Raw genomic sequence first — 20,560 nt, 5'->3', positions numbered from 1 at the left:
ACTATATTTTCCAGACTATAAGCTGCTACTTTTTTCCCACGCTTTGAACCATGCAGCTTATAAAAAAGTGAAGCTTTTCTGTTGAGTTTTGCTTACCGCCAGAGGGGGAAGTCAAAGTTGGAAATGAAAGAATAAGGAGCTAATTTTCATTAGCTAAAGAACATGCTAGCAGCAGGAAGACTGTGAACAAGGCTGTTTTTCAGTACGTGTACTTGTGCTTTCTCATGTGCTCGTGAAATGTCAGATCAGCCTCATCTCTATTGCTGTTCCAATTCAAAAGGACAGCAGACTGAGTACGAAAAAAGTCTCTGGATGTTGTTCTCGCCCCTACCTATTCACCCAGCATGAACCAGAGCAGACCTATCTATTCCTGAGATTGACTGCTGTCCCAGCATGCACTGCGGCAGCAGCAGATTCCAATGGAGCGCTCCATTGACAGTTAACAGTTTTCTTTTCTCTTGCCGTTGTTCAATAAAAGTAAATTTTTAGGATCATTTGATGTGAGAACATATTATTAAGCGTCTCTATATGGCCCGTTTACTGATTTAATGCGTAATAAAAAAATAAAAAAATGTTCCAAGTTGAGAGCACCGCAGCAACCAGCTGACCTCCGAGGGTAACAGCAGCAGCTGTTAAAGCTGTCGAACCAATAAAGACGCTGGGCTCAACACCTACAGAGCCGGAATGAAGAGCTGACGAAGCCCCATCCTTCAGTAGAAGCTCTTGCTGCTGCGAGCCAGGAAGCTAACGGGAGCTAGCTTTCTTCTTTGTCCCTACAGGGGCTATATGTAGAGCTCCCCCTACAGGTTTGGTGAGAGAGAGTTCTGTAGATATCGACAGCTTATATCCCGGTGTGGCTTATATATGTACGTTTCACGCTTTTTCAAAAAATGTTGTAAGCGCGGCTTATAGTGAGCTGGCTCTATAGTCCGGAAAATACGGTATTTAAAAACTAGGGATATCCTGATCAGATATAAATTTAGGGAATAGGCCTGATATCAGCAAACTACCTGGTAAGAGATTCAATTGCATATGTTATGCAACCAAAATCTCAAATTTAAAGGAAACTGATAGTCCAACCAAACTGCTGCAGCAGAGAGCAGAACTTGTCATGGAGAAGTGTACAGTCTTCTACTCTGTTATCTTTTTGTTTAATTCAAATGTGGAATATTTTCATGGCTTAGTTTAACTTGAATGATAATAATGACCGAGTTGTTCTCAAACTTGACAGTTTTTCTGAAGACCTTTCTGACATTCAACATAACAAATTAAGTAATAAAAATGTCTGATTTGTGCCGATATCATATTGTCTGTACTTACAGCTATCATATCCTATTAAAAAATAAATGTTATATTGGGAAACTCCTAAACCACAGTAAAAAGCATCTAGTTTATGGGTCAAAAAATAAAAAGTGTTGATTATAACTGTAATACCAGTGGAATTTACCTATTTTTCTTTTTTTTTTTAAGGAGGAGGAGAAGTTGTGGATTTTGTGTTTTAAGTAAAGCAATCATCTTGTATAAATATTTGTTTTAAACTTTGGAGTAAATATCCTGAAACCGTGTTATCTCTACTAAACTGTGTAACCGTTTGACAAACAAACTTGAGTGGTTAACACATCAGAAAAGACCTGGAAGCGTTTGCACTTCTTGGACTGCCTCAGGCGACGCCAAAGAAACTTCAGGTCTGCGGCGCTCCAGCTGGATCTGAGAGACAATCCCCTCAGCTTTATTACAGACTACTACTGCTCAATATAAAACAAAACAATATCTTCCCATGTTTAAAACAAACTTAGAGTGGGTTTTTAATCATGTTTTGTTTAAAAGCAGTGAGAATAATAATCTGATCCAACGTGGCATAAATTTGGTTTTGGAGGCATCTGGGAACCATAAATCACTGGTTTCTCTACGTTCTCAATTTGTAACCAAGCTGGAAGACGGTTTCCCATGATAAAAGTAGGGGGGCATTAAAACTGAGACTCAACAACCAATTACCTTCAGTAAATAAAGCTGAAATGGTTCAATATGCGTCCCTCCTACTGTTGACGTTAGCTTCTGACGCTTGTTGAGTCTGAATTCAAATAGCATGAAATCCTTGTCATGAAAAGCCTGGATGCGACCGTCTTTAGCATAGTGCATTAAAAGCCTCCTAAACAAACCAAGAGAAAAAGAAAAAGAAAAAAAAAAAAAAAAAAAAAGAAAATCAACTTTTAATTCCTCCGTTTCTGAGCTGCCTGTGAGACTAAAGTCATTATTGAATAATTACATTATACACCTCCATCAGCCCTTACTGTAATTGTTGAAGGTTTAATGGCGGAAGCCAATAGAAGGAAGGCTTTTACCTTAAAAGCATCAGACATTAGAGAGAAAAGCTAATTCAGGGTTCAACAGCTCAGGTCTTCATGGGGGGGCTGCCTCCACCTGGCAGCATTCAATTAGCCCCCGCTGGTCGTTTCTTCAGCCACACCTGTCAGTGCTGATGCTTTTCTGCTTATAGAAATGCAACTTGTCAAAATGTCAAAGAAAACCTCAAAAGTAAAAAAGAAGCAACGGTATCGATGCAAGTCGCAGCTCTGGGTCTCTGCGGATCAGTGTTCAACTTCAGCTCAGTATCCATCTAGAAAAATGTCCAAATTAAAGCTAACTTGAATCATAATACCATTAAAGCAACTCTCAAAATGCTCCAAATAATGCCAGATTGTGCTTATAGCTTTAAAGAAGAATTTGACTACCCAACAAAAACAAAAAATAACAACAAAAATCATACTGAAGCATTTTGATGGCCACAAAGCATTTTTCAAGCAAATCTTTTTCAATTTTTCTAACTTTCAATCGAATTTTCTAACATGTGCAACAATCCAGGCTCTGTCTTTGTGCACCGTCTACGACCAGCGATATATCTGGTCTGCGTTATTCAGATGAGCCCTGCTTGCCCTTGTGATTTCATTGGCTACAGCTAAACATTGCATGTGGGCTTAACCAATAGCAGCCGGACTGAAAGGTGATGAAAACAAACAAACCAAACATCGATTGTTAATATTTGGGAAAGCTAGGGTAATTAGCAAGACGATTAGTATTAGCCAATTAGATAAGGATAAAACTTGTCTGATTGTAAAAAATGGATTTTATGACCTGATTTTCTCATCATGGAATGTTTGTAATTATGAATATGCTGGATTACTTTTTTATCTGTGGACCCTTTAAGGACAAATGGAATATAAACAATCTAAGATTGGATTTATATTATGGCATCAGCATAGCTTCAAAAGGTAGGAAGTCAAAAGTTTATTTTACAAATTTTGATTTAACATGCTGCTATATATTTAATAATTGTGCTTTGGTGCTCAGAGTCCATAAAATGAATTTGGAGGTTAAATTGTGGAGAATCTCAGCTTTCTAAGGATGTATAACATGGCTATATTAGTAAAAGTTTAACCATTGTTATTATCAAGCGTATTGTGTTTATTGTAAATATGCATAACGGATCGCCGGCGATCCGGTGGATGTTAAGAGGCTAAATTAAATACAAGATACAATGGTATTACATTTACCTTTGCACAACAGAACACCAAAAAGTTGCAGTAATAAAACTTTTCACATTTATTTTTTTTGACATTAGGTTGATTCTTATTTTTTACTTATTTTGTTACAAACATTTTAGATATTGCATTGTAAAAAGTGCACGATTCCTCATTTTTATTTTTCTTTAGATTAAAACCTAAAGTATGTCTCTTCAGAGATTAAAATTTTCATGAGTATATATAAAAAAAAAAAAGATATAAACTTTTTTCAAAAGATCATGAAACAATGTGGCTCTAAACCAGTTTAATTTTGCTGGGTTAAGGGTCAAAGTGGCTCTTTAGATTTGAGGTTGCATTAAAGCAGCGGTTCACTGTTAAAACGCTTCCTCAAACTAAGGAACTAATGGAAAAATCAAAAATAAAACCATGATTTGTGTCATAAAAAGCTGCATTTTATCAGAAAAAAGTGTTTAGATCACGAACATCTCTGGACAAGACCAGACTGGGACGTCCAGAAACAGGGTCTAGTTTTTGGCCCCTTGATTCCAAACGCTATTAGAGCTTTCCAAATGTGCCGGTCGATTGTCCGGAAACATGCGGCTGTTCTATTTTTGCCGCATCCACTCCACGTTTAAGCGGGAAGTCAGTTGATGAAACTCAAAGTGGATCCAGTTTAGTTTACATGTTAAAGAAGTGCAGATTTGGGTAATTTCTGGACTTTCATGTCATAAATACAGCTGATAGTTAGTCAACAGTCAAATATGAGCATTAAATGTAAAAAAAATGAAAGAACACACTCATGATCATGACAGATCCAACAAAAATAACGTAAGGGGATTAGATAACAGGAGTACTGGTGAAATGTAGCCTGATAAACCAGACTAAATGGGAGATTAAATGTGTAATTTAGTCTGGCCCAGATAAATGAGACATCGGAAGATTGTTGATGACAACAACCTGTTGTTTTTCAAACCATGTCTGTGCCTATTTGCCAATGCTCTGACCAATGAGCGCAAATGACTGTGATATAGTAAGCGTGACAGAAAGCTGGTGGGGGAGTGCAAACAAACAGCCTGTCGGTAAAACGGCGAATACGTCCTTCTTAAAAATGAATGAGCGTAGAGCCTCTTCCTGCTCATGTTTCAACGAAAACCCCAAGTCTAATCCTTCCAAAAATGATTCCAAAGCTGAGTCAAACGAGAACTGTTCAATAGTTGTTGCCATCTTCCTTGTTGTGCTTTCTCCAGGGTCATGCAGCTTTGTCATCGCGCCCTCAAAAACCCGCCCGCTTTGCATCCAGAAATTCAAAACACATCTCTGCGTTGTGATTGGCCCACCAGTTCTAGGGCCTGGGGCATTGATCGAGGCTAGACAACTCGCAGGCAACAATGATTTCGGCCGCTGGCGGGTGGGGCTAGTTTACTAGGCTAGGACAAATGAGCAGTTTACTGATTTATTGTTCTATTTAAAGCCAGATCCTAAACACTTCAGTGGAATGGTGTCCCTGGGAGAAAGCGCGGCGCAGCCACACCACTTCCACAAACACTGAAAGTTAAGGTGGAAAGCTCATGACAACATGGACATGGTATTTAAAAAAATACTTTTCCTTTTGCATTGGTTTATTATTATCATTTTTTTTTTATCTTTTCAAAGATAGCACTGTCTTTTCCTTCTTGGTTTGAAAACAACTTTCTAGGTTGAATAAAATTAAGCAAGGTGTGTAGCAAACTTCAAAGCTGGACTTAATAGATATTTTTATTTTAACAATAAAAACAAACAGAAATACCCCAAAACAAATGATGCAAAACCTGTATTTGGTCAAAAACTGCATAAAGGCTTAAAGATTTCTGCATCTATTTTGAAGCAGGAACCTACAGATGTTCTTTAAATGAACACTAATCAACAGCATAATAAAGCTTTATTTAAGCTCCATTAATGTAAAACAGCCACTGACGAAGAAAGAAACTGTTCTAGTCGAAACAACATGGAGTTATCATGGTGCTTCTCCCAAAAAACAACAGCATAAAACCCAAATTTCAAACCATGACCAAAAACAAACATATAAATGCATCATTAAATATCAACAGCAATTAATGCTTGAAAAGACAAGGAAATCACATTATTTCTAAATGAACGGCGACAGAAAGCCTGGAGGCCTCCCACTCACCCATTGATCATACTGAGGAGCCCCTCCACCATGTGAGCCAGATAGGAGACCTGGGCGCTCTCGTCTGGGAAGATGGGGCCGTGCATGGAGGCCAGCTGGGCCAGGCACTGGAGGGAGTCCTGCGCCATGTCCGAGTCCTCCCGGATCTTCCTGTGTATCTGCAGAACAGAGCAGACATTTCTCCTTTAGTATTAATAACAATATACCCTGAATCAGATCAGTCAACTCTTAAAATTCCTGCAAACATTTTTCATTAGCTGCTTCCTAAAGCAATATGCTTACCAAAAATTTAGCTGGAAAATCTAAAAGAAATAAATCCTGTAAGGGGGTTTTGTTTCCTATAGTGGAATAGATCTATGTGCATGCAACAGGCTTGCCGCCACTGAAGCTGTAGATGTTGCTGTGATTGCTTTTCCGTGTGCAGAACCTCTGCACTTGCTCCAACAGGTTGTTTTTAATCATCCCTTGGTCAGAAGTTAAGAGCCAGCAAATCAAAGATCTTTTTTTTTTTTCCCCAATCTGTTTTTCAAATCAACAGGATAAGCAACAATAACCTCATCTTTGAAACACTGCGCCTATAAATGTTTGCGTAAGAATGAGGTCAGCAGCAGGTGGTTCGTGTTTAAGCCAACAGAAATACCTTCAAGCAAGAGTTAATAAAACTGACGAATGCTAATTTCAAACATCTCTGGTGACAGCGGCGAGGATTAATGCCGACAACAGCAAATACTGAAAGATTTAAAAAAGGGCGGCCGGGGGAGAGCTGACACAGGAGCGAAAACACTGGTGGAAGACTTTCAGTTAAACTTTAAGAACAGTTCATTTTTTGTTTACAGGAGCTTAATGCTAGTTCTGATTTCTTTTTTAAATTAAGATCCTATAGAATTTTATATTTGTTCTTCACCAGATGATTATTTTGTAGCGATTTCATTTATTTTATTTCATTAGGATTAGGAACATTTTATAACTTAGCAGCAATCGGATGCAAACAAAACAGATTGTAGCTTTTAATGCAAATTAGGCTTATGCAAACTGAAGAAGTCAAATTATAGCACTTTGTTCAATGTTTATCGAGCACAAATAGGAAACGGCGAGAGTGGACCATCATCTGGGTTTTTATCTGCTGCTGGAGGAAGGAAAGTTTGGTCAAATGAAAGCTTTTCTTTTCAAGCAAATTCAGTTTTACTATAGAAAAAAAAAATGTTGCTTACCTAAAGGGTAAAAGGTTTCTCTCCTAAATTAAGTGGATTTTTAATTACCCAACTATTCTGCTCTGCATCCATTAATATATGCATTTGCACAAAGGTCCTCCACAAATAGAAAAGCTTTAGAACAAAAGGTGCATCTGACTTGTTTAATACTCACTGGTGCAACAAACAAGCCAGAAAACTTAGGCGCTGTAAAATATCCGAGTGCTTCTGACTTCAGTGTGACCCCAGCGACACGCAAATGCTCTCAGAGGAAGGATCCGACTCCTGACCAGAAAGATCTGCTTGATACAGAGTCATGGCAGCGTGAAGCTTCCCATCAAACGTTGATGCGCGCTGAGCCGTCACGCTCTGACAGCAGAAGAGGCATGCTGGGTTCATACAGACACAGAGCACGTTTGGAGCAGCACTGCCACGGCGACTCATCACAGCAACATGTGTTTCCACTGACGGCTCTCTGCAGATGTGCAGACCTCTAATGTCTCCCTTCTTTCTCGGCCAATTCGTCCACTTTTTTTCTTTTTTCCTGCTTCTTCAACCATCCTAATAAATCCGGAGCGTGTGCATTTTCAGTCGGCTCCCCATCACTGAAGATATCAAACTTTCAGCCTTTTCCTCCCTGCTCACTCACTCCCCTCCAGATTATTTCCTGCTTCGTTCCCACACTCTTCCTCCCCTCTCCTCTCCTCTCTCTGTGATCTACAGCTGTGCTGCCCTGCTGGTTATGAGCCACACGGCTCAGATGCTAGCGTGTTATAGCCACCACGCTGTAAGCCCTCAGTGCTGCTGCTCTCTTCCAGAGCGTGAAGTCATCCTCTGGAAGAGCTCAACAAGAGGACAGGAGGAGGAGGAGGGGAACTGGTGAGTAAGTGAGAAAGAAAGCGAGAGGGAGGAGTGGGAGAGCAGCACAAGGCCAACAGATTGAACAGCGCCAGCTCTGGAAAAGCAGCTGCTTCAGTGAATGAGCCATACCATGCCAGTAATGTCAGTCGCCTTGAGTTTGACTATAGTTAGACACACTGAATGCTGCGCGTGTATTCATGCATGCGTGGAGTGGAACGGAAGGAAGAATTAGGGAACATGCCATATATGAAAGCTTGTTGTGTGAAAATAAATGACTAGTCTGGTCGCAGCACAGTAACCTGCTGTTAAACTAAAGATTCGCCATCAGGTTGTACTTCCACTAGAGCACTGAGGGGCATCCTGCACTTCGCATGACATTATTGGGTCATAATGTTAGCCATATGCTGCAATTAACATACGTGTATCATCTAGAGGCTTTTATTTTGTAGAGTCCCTGGAGTCATACTTTGAAAGTCTAGAAGGGTTGTGGTGTTAAAGGTATGAAAGAGGATTTCTCTGAGTAATTAAGTGTCCAGATTCATCTAAAATGGCTTAATTGATGGCTGGCATTCTGGCACCCCCACAATAAAAATAATAAAGTTAAATAAATTAACTTAGAATTCATAAAATCCGGTTGTGGTGGGGCCTGCAAAACCTTAGACAATCTACTTTGCCTACTGTTGAAAGCGGATTTGTTACTTGTTTCCGTACGTGTCCCAAGTATGTTATTTACCTTGGCTCTAAATGTAACTCATGCGCTGCTTGGCTAGAGGTCCGCCATTATGCCGAAGCACGAAAAAGTACTCTTGTTTGCTGCTGCGGCTTTTTTTTTTTAGCTATTTGTTCACTCTTTTGTGTAAACTGGAGCATCAAAGGCTGAAAAGAATCCTGACAAACCTAACCAGAAAAGAAAGCCTTTTTTCGATGTAGTTGAATGGAGGAGAGAAAGTGGAAGAGAACGGAGCCGGCTAAGTGTGTGTTTAGGAGATTCTTTTCAGAGATGGTGATCCCTAAAGGAGCAAATGGATCTGAAAACGGATTCTTTGGTCTGAAAACTTCTGCTGGACAGGTAAATTATGTTTAATTCTGTAGTAAGTTGGATCAGCAGCAGCGAGAACACACCAATGAATCGGTGTGTTCCTGCTAAGTGCATCCGGGCATTTTGCTGCTTTTCCAAACGAAATACAAAATTACCGGCAGAGGCGTTTCCAGCATAGAGAACTTTTGCTACAGAGGGGGCCCAGAGGGGGCACTGACGCATGCGCAGGACTCAAAAACACACAAACAGCCGTTGGACATATCTTCCACTACAGAATCCTCTTTCCTGCCTTTAAGAAATGGACAACACCTGATATACAACCCATTTCCAATTGTTAACAGTTTTCCCTGTTATTAGGTCAATAGATGCTTTATTAAAGCCTAAATGGGAGACTTTTATTTTGAAATTTGTAGTGGGTGTGCCACAATAAATAAGTGTTGCCCCAAAAGAAAAAAAAAAAGAAAAATCAATCTTTCTGGATGAAATTAAAATATCTTAATAAAGGCTAATTCTGATAGAAACAATATAGAGCAATTTATATATTCTAAAGCTGATGTGCAAGTCCCTACAGAAGTGCTAAAAAGAGCCTGTTAGCAAGTAGCAAGGAGGTTAGTAAGAAATTCTAGCCAGCAGGTTTTAAATGGTCTCTTTAGTTTTAGAAGCAATAGCAGAGGCCTTGTTTGGAGGTCTGCTGCCTACGAGGCAAACAAACAGTAAATGCTGAAAGATGTGGATAAGTGCTAATGAAAGCTGTGCTACAGAGCGTCAGCTAACATGGCTAATTGTACAACAGACTTCGCAAACCAACTTAAAACAAATAAAATTTATTTTTTGTAGGGTTGAGAATTGATAAGATTTTTTTACGATTCCGATTTCCTTATCGATTCTGTGACACAATGAACTTGGTAAATGCACGGTGACATTAGGCTACCTTCGCCTGGGGCATTCTATTTCTGCCTGCCTCTGCTAAAACATAAGGCAGTGAATGGGAGCTGCCAGCCTCTGAGCAGCCAGGCTACCCGTCTCGTCACAGTCATCTAAATCTAACGGAGAAGGCATCCGTTTAATGAAAAAGCATTACCATATAATTTCAGGAAATAAACTCATCTCACCCTGATTTAAATAAACGAGCATCCCCTTTCTCTCGCTCCCTGAACTGTAGAGCAACTTTGTAGCATATTTAATAACCCCAAAGAGAGGTAGGAGATGGGTTTATTTCCAGAAATGGCATATGACTTACTAGGAACCAGATTAAGCACAGCCAGTGATAAAAAAAACTAGCTACTTACCACCAGAGTTGCCTTCTGGTGGTTGTAACTTTAGCTTCTGTACGGAGGCTTCAAAAACACAGCATTCGTTAAAATGTATGTCATGATGTGTGCGCAGGTGTTTCTGCATGTTGGATGCATTTCCTCCCGCGGATGTTATTGCCACTTTACATCAAAATTTTTGATTGGTTTACCCGATGGGACGCCATTTTTTTTGTTTTGCTTTGCTAGACTTACGCGAGGTCACATCGTACTTGCTTACTGAATGCCGTGTGCGTAACTTGCATAAAAAAAGTGACGTAAGTCGTGCTATCAAGCAGTAGGCAGTGCTGCCTGAGACCGTTAAGAAAATCGTTAAGCGAGCCCGCAAACGGTGCCATGGAATTGGAACACACACAACCAGTTCTGAATAGGAACCAGTTTTCGATTCCCATCCCTAGTTTTTTGGGATATATAATTAGTTTTTATAAATTTAAAGAACATGGAAAAGGCAGTGTGACAATATTTTGTTTACGCTGTAATGCACTGTTGGGTAAATGACATTTCTTAGGTCCTGTAGCGCTAGCTCCATCCAGTCAAAACAACAAAGAGCAACATTAAAACTTTTCAGTTTGAACTGATGAAACTGATCAGTATGTAGAAATCACAAGAGGCACTGAGGATGAGGAGTACGGAAAGGAGCAAGAGAGAAGAGTTGGCTGAAGAAGTTGCTAGGAGATGCTAACCTAAATGCAGAGCTATGCTACAAAAAGCTCTGCTTTCTAACAGAGGCTGATTACGGTTTGCATCACGAAACATTACAACATATTTAGGCCAATATGTTTAACTTCTGCTTCTGTCTCCTTGAACCCCAGTCGGCCTCAGCAGATGGCCGCTCACACTGAGCCTGGTTCTAATGGAGGTTTCTTCCTGTTAAAAGGGAGTTTTTCCTCTCCACTGTCGCTATAAGCATGCTTAGTGTGAAGGATTGCATTTGAGTCAATGCAATCAACTGGTTTTCCTTAGATAAAAAATGTTGAATCAATTTGACTGTATGATCTGATGAACTGTAAACTGCCTTGAGATGACGTGTTGTGAATTGGCGCTATATAAATAAACTGAACTGAATTGAACTGGTGCTAGATCCTTTTATAGCATTTTTAAACTAAAAGGAAAAAAAAGAACCCTTAAAGAATGAAGGGTTGCTTGTGTACATTTGTAAATAATATATTTTCAAAAACATCTTGATCCTTAACACCTGCAATATAGAATATAACTTTTTCTTTGAGGTTACATTTTTTATATCCTGGCTAATTCTCTTCCTCACGTTCTGCTCCTATGGGAGCAATTAAAGGTACAATTTAAGGTTAGTGACCGTGTGCAGGACATAAAAGGCCTCTTTCAAGAAATCTGATAACACCTAATTTTTAGAAAACATCTGAATAACCTCAACACTGTCATAGCAAGGCCCTAAACCCAGGCAGATACTGGCTAACATAGATTTCTAAAGTAGTTTCTGTGGATCACTTTCAGTCTAAAGGTAGAGGTCAGACAAAACTAATCATTATCTAAGAAGGATATTTTGAAAGCTCGTTCCCATTTATATAAAACAAGATTTGTATCTGAATGGATTTAATTTGGAAACCCTAACAAGGTTTACATGCCTCTAAAAAAGAATTGAAATTAGACTTGGCAATATGGAAGAAAGAACAAAGGAACAGGATTATCTGAGAAGCAGAATCGCTGTAATGTTGGAGAGATAAAAGCAGAGACTGAAAAAAAGAGACTATACAGTAAAGAGGAAGAAAAGGAGACTGAAGAGGAAAATAAGGAAGAGAGAAAGAGAGGCGGTGAATATTTATAGCAGACAAAGCCTGGTGTCTGGTACCTCAGGGGGACCTGGAGGCTCATCTTTCTGTTCTTTTTTAAAATCAACACTGTGCTTCCAACTTATTGTCTTTTCCACCATCAGTCTCACTCACAGATTGTGTTACTGTGTGTCTGCAGGGCTTTGCTGCAGCCTCATCAGTCCTGCCACTCCTCACTGATTGTGTTTGCAGAGTAAACACATAATATCAGCCTGAGCTTCTCCTTCAAAGGAGACAAGAGGAAAACCAAACCTAGAAAACATGGATATTTTCATTATTTTTAGACTAAATTAATGCGATAAATATTTTTATAATGTACAACCTGCAAACAACAACTTTTTATTTATTGTCAAACCATAATAAAAAGTTGTTGTTTTTCTTGTTCTGGTCAAATAGTCAAAGTGTTTAGTTTTTCAATTCTTGAGACTTCAGACTGTAAAGGAAAAGGAAATGGGCATTTTTGCACTGCGACAGGACAGACTGTGATGGTCCATTTATTTCTGTGGCTTTAGCCAGATGGGTTGTACTGCATCCACCATTTTCCTCCAAAATGCTGCCACTCTCCAACCACTCGGAAATAAAAATGCATTGTCGAAGCTCTGATTACAGGCGATTCAGTTTGCTGAAGATCTTTTTGTCAACTTGCCTTTTCCCCCCTTCCCACTTTTCTGTGTTGGTGCTGCACTTATTTTGAAAGAAAAATAAATGCCTTTTTTTTTTTTTTCACCTTTCCGATCTCTAATGGACCATTTATCCTAAAAACATTCTTCCATTAAAAGGGACATCCACAATTCCCTCCATCTCTGTTAAGCGATCTGGTCCATCGTTTCTCATAATCATCTTTTTATTCTGCAGATTAAATTTTTTTCTCTAAGCTTTAAATTAATTCCAGTTTTTCTCATTCCTTTTCACATCCTCATCTGTACTTCTGCTCTCTCCTTTCAGATTCTCAGAACCAAACTGCTGTTCTGTCTACTGCCATAGTAAAAAGAACATCTTAGATCATCTCTTCTACTACTCAGTTGCAGCCTTGTTGGCGAGCCGTTTTCCAGGATGGATTTCCATCTTGTCATTATCTCAGTCCCATATGACGGTACGTTGCAAAAGTATTAGGCCCCCTTTTGCCGCATTTCAGGCTTCACGCTTCCTTTTTCTACAAATAATAAAACACACAAGGAGCTCTACTTTAGTTAAAAAATTGTCAGTTTGCCAGACAGGTCGTCTATTCTATTTCAAACACAGCAAAAGTAATCCAGGAATTGCTTCCTTGCCAAGTTCTAAAGAGTGACAAACAAAGATGCTGCTACGAGTTGAGTAAAAAACTCCTTTATAAATCCAAGGCTTAATTAAACTAATCTGCTGAGTCATCTCTTTAAACAAACGCTTAGGGCCCTGTCATACCTTGATGATTTAGCCAGCATCCCGGAATCTCCTAAAACGCTGGCATATGCTGAAATTTCTATGCTTTTTTTTTTATTTGGGGCGTAAGCATAGAGTATTTATAGTGAGTCCAGAGCGTATCTCCAACGACAGCCTAGCTTATGCATAACGCAAGACAGCGTAACAGCCATAAATTGATTTAACAGCAGTGTCCTGAGGGGATAACAATGCGCCCGGTCTGCATAAAAAGATGTATTTGATCGATGTATTAACCTTGCTGCTGTTTGTTGCCCGCCAAAAACAAAATGGTTTGCAGGTTTGTAGTCTCCGCAGATTCAGCGTCATGTCTACAAGGAAGTTTGTTGGTCATGAACGCAGGGAGGATCCTTCATACTCACCCTACGATGACGATGAAGTCTGGAGGAGTACTGATGGTTTCCCCTTTTATACCAAAAGGCTGCCACTGTGCCATTATACTGTAGCTGAAAGTTAGAAAAACGTTCATCTGCCGTCTAGAACACGTCAATTACGTTGATAAACGTTGGAAATAAGTCCTTAATAGTTTACGCATAAATTGTTCACATGTTACTTATAGGTTTTGTATAAGTTAGAGGTGAAAACTTATGAGTAACTTACACTTAACGTATGTCAACGATCAAATGACTTACTTTCAACTTATGACCCACATATGAGCATATGCTGGTATAAGTCAATTTCTAGACGTACTTGCCGTATTTCGATGTGCTTCCGCATGCTCATAGCTTATACAAAGCGTACCAATAACTTACCCAACATATGCCAGCATTATTGCCAGATTTTTCGTACGTCAGGCATACACTGTCTAAATCATCAAGGTGTGACAGGGGCTTTAAACATTTATATATGTTCAAGAGTCCAACTTACTTATTCAACATTTCCTTTTCTTAGAACCTTTACATTTTGAAAAGTTTGTATGAATTATGCTAATTTGTGAAAATGGATCTGGAAAAAAAATAAAATATTCCAGAAACACACATTCTTTGCTTTGAACAATAATGGAATAAAACTTGCTCCATACTTACCAAATATAAAGGGAACCAGACTTTTTTAAGGCAAACTGCAATAGCTATGAAAAATAAGCACGATTAAAAGTCAGCCTTCCCTAAATGATTAAGTTCAGTCAGCCGCTACATCCTGGAGCGCAGTACATATCAACAAAGGGTTGGGAGAGAGAAGTGGTGCTGCTATGGCTCCACGCATGCAAAACAACAAGCTGCCTGGTGGCAGTGGAGGGGAACGGTGGTCACTACAGCCGACCATCAGACGGTCTAATAAATGACAATAAAGACCCTGAATATCAGTTTTATTTAAAGAGCTGTTTTTGAGATGCAGGCCTAAGGGCTCCTTTCTTGGCTCTAAGAACAGACCACAGGAGCCACACATTATGGGCTGACAGACGCCCAGCCACTAAGGAGGAGAGACGGGACGCGTGTGTTATGGTAGGGTTACTGGGGTTGTTAACAGGGGCCTCTAATCCAGGGGCCAGGCTGTAATCCTGCCACTGGTCGGCAATGGACTGTGACCCCGAAGGCACGTGCCTCTGAGGACCCCCTCGACAGACACTTATCCACATCTATCAAACACAGACACACTCACAGCTGAGGGAACACAGCAGCTGAAACAGCAAAGGACGCCATTTAACTCAACACACACACACACGCACCCTTTCTGCAACACAAATCCAAACCGGCAGACGTAAAAATGTAGCCAACACAACGCAGATAAAGGTACAAACACACACAGGCAGCTGGCAGCGCGTCGGCAGCCTTGCAAAAACAAACAGTTGAGCTACTAGAAATACCACAGACAGAGATGAAACCAGAGGCCTGAAAACTGAAACCAACACAAAACACATCCTGCAGATTCCAGCAGCAAAAAGGACCGACGGAAAAATGACAAACATTTTTATTCAGAGCCAAACTCCCAGACAGGACAATAAGGCTTCTGGTCACTTCAAACAACAATCAGCTACTTCTGACGCATTAATGTCATCGTTACCAAAATCTTTACTCGCCAAACATAATCCAGTTGGTGTCCAGTCCGGCTTTTAAAAACCTGACAGCTAAAGTAGTCCCTTTTATCCGGTTTAAGGTTTACTAGAACTAAAAATGGATTTTGATTCTTAGCAGGATACCTTGATGTGAAATGAAACAAAAAGCTGAAGAGAATGCCTGAGCCACCACCATGCTTCACTGCCGACACTTGATTCCTCCTTCAGACATACCACTGAACCAGTCCTGAAAATTCCTTTGAACCAAATCACAGTCTTCATTTGTTGACTTATAATGAAGCTTTTTCCCCTCATTCTTTGCAGCGTCTTTTCCTCTAAACTTTAACTAAATCAGGTTTGAACTGAAGTGCTAAGAATATTCAGGTTTTTGTTTGTTTTTAATCTTTTTCCTTGTTTTTCCTGGGAAATGATATCTCATCTTTTCTATATTTTTAGGAGAAAATATAATACTTATATGAAAACACGCTATTGATTAATCAATTTATCGAAAGTTTATTGATCTTATTGAATGTATTAATTGACAAGTGACCATCCTCTTAAAACAACAGTTTTCTCTTCTTATCAAAAAATCTTTCAAAACATGAGGTGCCAATATTTTTTCAACAAATGCAGAGTTAAAAAAAACATAAAATATCATTTGAACTACTTATTGTGCCTGCTTTATTATAAACAGACTGTTTTAAAATAAAAATGTTTCTTTGCACATTATTAAAAGTATAATATATATAACTAAACAAGAACCTCTTATGATACTGAATAAAAAAAGATGAATATGTGAAGCACAAACTATCATTAAAACAGAGTATGTCGCTCCGATATGTTGGTAACTGTTATTATTCCATCGGTTTTATTGGGAATAACTAAATGTTTTACTAAGGCTTAGGTTTATTTCAAATGAGGTTTGATCTGCAGATGTTCTACCCGTTGGTCAGCATCAACATTACAAATCTATAGTTGTACATTTAACCTTTCAATTCACATGATTTTCTCCATCTTTTTCAAAGTCTTAATGTTTATTCAAGTGATTGTTTAGCTTCACTCGCAGCACTTTCTTCTTCTGATCACTCATTTTTCCTTACGTTTTTTTCTTTAAATACACCACAGAGACCCCTGCAGAGGGATTGTGTAAGAGCCAACTGGCCACTGATGGTCAAAAAGAAGAAAAACATTAAAAAACAATATCAGGTTCTTTTCACATGCTAAACTGGTTTCACTGGAGATTGTTAAAATCAATCATTTGCTGAGGTTTGGTTGATTGAAGGCTTAAAAAATACATCAGAATTTAGCAACTCTTACAATTTTTTTCTCAGGTTCTTTCTACTGACGCAACCGAGAAGGTGAAACTGTTCAGTTGCACAATTTGCATGCAAAGCCTTTAACTATTGAAGGGAAAACTGAAATAAGAATAAAAGGATCCCTTCTGCCCGATTTTGATTCTTCAGCATTATTTGTTACTTCAACCTCTAAGGTTTTCTCCTCTTTTTCTTGTTATAGTAGCCTATATCAATCGATAGCCGTGTGTTGCAATAGAAAAAGAGGATGGTTAAAAGTTCAATATAGAAACACAGTTTTCCTTCCTTTTTATTGTGGCCTATCATTTAGTTTGATGCAAGTCACCACTTTCCATCAACCAATCGCAGCTCAGGCATGCCATCACAAAGCGCCACCCTCTCAGACCACAATACAGAGCATGTGACGATGTTGCAGCAGGAGAGGCGGAGGAAACTGACCCAAAGAAGGGTTTTAGTAGCTCACCAGTTTGGCAATATTTAGGTTATAGCAAGTCAGACAGAAACCAAACCACAGTGATTTGTAAAATTTACAGGGAACCGGAAAAAACAAAGTCTGGTAACACAACCAACTTATTTTTATCATCTAAGCCGCTCACATCCAATGGAGAACAAGTTGTGTCGGCCTCTGCAAAGCGTCCATAAGGACATCACTCATGCACTAACATAGCGATGGATATGCTGCCGGTGTCTGCAGTCGAAAAACTTGACTTCAAACAGTTGCTCACCACTCTTGATCCCTTATTCAAAGTCCCGGGCTGCAAGTTTTTCTCTAACTGTTATCTGTGTCTAACCACGACACAACCTCTGGTAAAGTCGCCTACCTCAGCCTCTCAATTCACTTCATCGACCTGAGAAGGAAGTGTCAAGAATCTTTTAAATAATTATCCATATAGATCAATATAAACTTTTTTTTTTTTAATCGATACAATTTTTTCTATATCGTCCAGCCCAACTGACAAGGTTTGACCATTTAATATTTTAAATGCACCATTAATAAACCCCGGAAAACCCTTCAACAATGGCAAGAAAGGTTGAAGAATCTGTATAAAATGAAGAAGATAACAGCAAAACTTCATGTGAAAATGGACATATTCTTGGAAGTGTGGGCCCAGCTATTGACTACTTCGGATGGCCTCACAGATAAAGAGCCGCATATGCTACAAAAATTATATCAGCGCCCGTTGTTCATATTTTCCCTCTTTTATGGTATACTAGACATATACACCTCCCGTTTATGGGAGCTAAAGACCCCTCTAAGAACTGTTGGCTACTATTTATTTTATTGCATTTTATTTTATTTATTTATTTTATTTTTTCTCCTCTACCTTTGGGTTTGATGTTCTCTGTAGTTGCATATATGAAGATACATTTGTATATATGTTGGATTTATTATATTCTTAAATAAAGAATGTTCAAAAAAAAAAAAAAAAAAACAGACCATACACACGTTACATCAAGTACTTCATCTCACCTTAATGCACTGAAAATAGCTAAAAACAGCCTCTACAGCAAAGGTGATGCTGTGCATGACGCCTTCACTGTCTGTAAAAGATTGGGTTTTCTGTTTAAAACCAGCCGAAGCCGGATGTCAGTTATTGATGATGAATAAAACCACAGTGACCTGTGACTAAGAGGTGAGTCTACTGCTTTCATCTGCTGCTTACTTAAAAGTCAGCGTGTCAAAATAGAGACCAACCCTTCTGTTCAGTAAATCAAGATAGGACCTGGAAGAAAAACAAAAAAACGGACCCATAGCAGCTGCATTAGCAGGAAGCAGAGCAGAAGCTGAAAGAAGTATAAGGCTGGAAGCGGTTAAAAGGTTAAGAGGAGGCGATGGGCAGCTGGGAGGTTTGGACGGATGCTTAATGGAAGAGGAGCTGACCAGTTTGTTCCACAGCGTGTGCTCGGCCAGCGTGGGCTGCCTCTTTAAACATACTGCACTAAAATACACATTTGCTTCACCGGGCGGTCTTCTGTACGGTAACACAGTAACATGAGCCCACTGCAAAGCACCTATAAATCTGTTTAATGGTGCACTCAGGAAAGCCGCGGAAGAGGAGCAAACTTAGAAAGCCCAAAAAGGAGAAGGTTAAACCAGGACTTGCAGCATGAAACAAACAAACCCCTCTGAAGAGATAAGGAAAGAAAGGAAGAATGGAGGATTTAATAGAAATAAGAGAGAAAAAAAACGTAAATTGAGGCTATAGGAAAATAAACAGAGTAACTTGAATGCAAACTACAGAGAGAGTCTGGTCCATGCAGAGGACAGAGATTATAGTGTAATTGAATGGTGTAATGGAACAGGTGAGGGACTGTTGGGGTACTCACAGAGAAGAAGAGGTCCATGACACGGGTGTCCAGCAGCGCTTCCCTCCAGGACTCCGTAGGCTTCAGCGTGACGTTCTGCGTGGCCTCGAACATGGCGATGTAGTGGCGCCCCAGTGATCCGCCGCTGGTTAAGGCCGACAGCAGCAATAAAAGGAGGAGCAGAAGAAGAAAGAGGAGGAGTACAGTGAAAAACAGCGGCTCCCGTCACCCAACTCTTCCTCAGTGGTTATCTTGGTTTTGTGGGAACCTGCAGACAACAGATACTCGATCTTCCTCTCATTAACCTCCGTCAATCTCTTCTTCACAACAGAGCTGAGCTTTCTCAGCCTCCCCTGCTGATCTGTTCCATGTCGTTGTCTTTTCTTTCTCACCTCTTTATTTAAGGAGCTTTTACCCACACAGCTAAATCATTCCTCCTTTCTCACCCTAGTGTCTTCTTGTTTCCCCTGACTTTTCCTTCGCTCGCCTGACAGCCTCTCTGCTCCTTGCCCTCTCACTCACCCTCTTCCTCCCTGCCTGTGCTCTCACTTTTCTCTCCTGTGTTTCCTTAAGATCTGAGGCTGAGCTCTTCTGGGAGAAGTGCCCGAGGCTCCTTACTGCCCTCAAACACACCCCCCTCCTCTCACGGCTCCTCAGCCAATTGCCGGGGCTTTCCGACTGACTGCTTTCCAAGATGAAATCCATGCCGTCTTTCCATCACTTTCAACCCTCCCTCAGTCCGTTCTCCCAACTTGAATTCCTCCTTCACCTGAAGATGTAGAGTTAAAAAAAATAAACCCTCTGAAAGTTTCCCTTCCAGCTGGATGAGAAATTCTCCCCTCAGTCGCCAAATCACAGAAGTAAGGAGCTATTTTAACTTTCTCTACACCCACAACCAGCCTGTCCTTAAGCCACAATGTGTCACTACACAACCGCAACACTTCCGGCTGTTTTTCTAAACTTTTAAAAGAAGAAACAAACACACCCACAGCGGGTTTTAACAATGCTCACTGAGAAGCATCTTTTTTCCAGCGACTATTTCAGACCAGCGTGAATGCCGCTCACACGCCCACGCAACTTTGCACACAAAGAGCTCCGCTAACTAATTATTGGCAATAAAACAAAAAAGAAAACCACTTAGATGTGAACAAAAAATAAATAAATCTTATATACATAACGTTGCTCATATTTACATCATTACGGTGCCGAACAGATGCATCACACTGCTAGTATTGGTGCATTTACATATTAGGCATAAAAAAAAAGAAAATAAAAAAAAAAATCCAGTGGACTTTTCTGGTTTCCAAGTTTGAAGACATTTAGCTTCCCCTCCAGGAAGCTTTTTCTATTCAAAATGTCAGGAAAAGCGTTAAGTTTGAGGTTTTATACAGTAGCTCAACAAAGCCTTGTTTTTGCAATGGTCTTTAAAGTTGGAAACAAAGTCCAGAGGATTGTTTTTAATTTTCATTTTTTGGAATGACTGACCGAGAACCTTAACCAGCATACATATTAGGCTGTGATGTGGCCTCTGTGCCTCCCTCTCATATAGTCTATTTATCCTCAAAGTTTTTCATTGCTGAAGATAGCTTCATTTCAGGCTCCCCATCCCTGGTTATCATCAATTTAAGGATTTCCCAA

The 20,560-nt window shown here is 39.7% G+C and overlaps 1 protein-coding gene across 1 annotated transcript in view; it reads right to left on the bottom strand.

Moving 5' to 3' along the window:
• xpo4 (exportin 4) overlaps positions 1-20,560 on the bottom strand; it is an 82,266-nt gene that overhangs the window by 29,505 nt on the left and 32,201 nt on the right. The window contains exons 7-8 of the mRNA XM_015378911.1: positions 18,944-19,056; positions 5,689-5,846 (exon numbers count right to left, since the gene is read on the bottom strand). Coding sequence (XP_015234397.1) covers positions 5,689-5,846; positions 18,944-19,056 — 271 coding nt within the window. The remainder of the gene's footprint in view (positions 1-5,688; positions 5,847-18,943; positions 19,057-20,560) is intronic.

This window comes from Cyprinodon variegatus, unplaced genomic scaffold (genome assembly GCF_000732505.1).
Source record: "Cyprinodon variegatus isolate N-32 unplaced genomic scaffold, C_variegatus-1.0 Scaffold181, whole genome shotgun sequence".
In the NCBI taxonomy this organism is placed as follows: Eukaryota; Metazoa; Chordata; class Actinopteri; order Cyprinodontiformes; family Cyprinodontidae; genus Cyprinodon; species Cyprinodon variegatus.
This window is presented reverse-complemented; position numbering and strand designations above follow the sequence as displayed.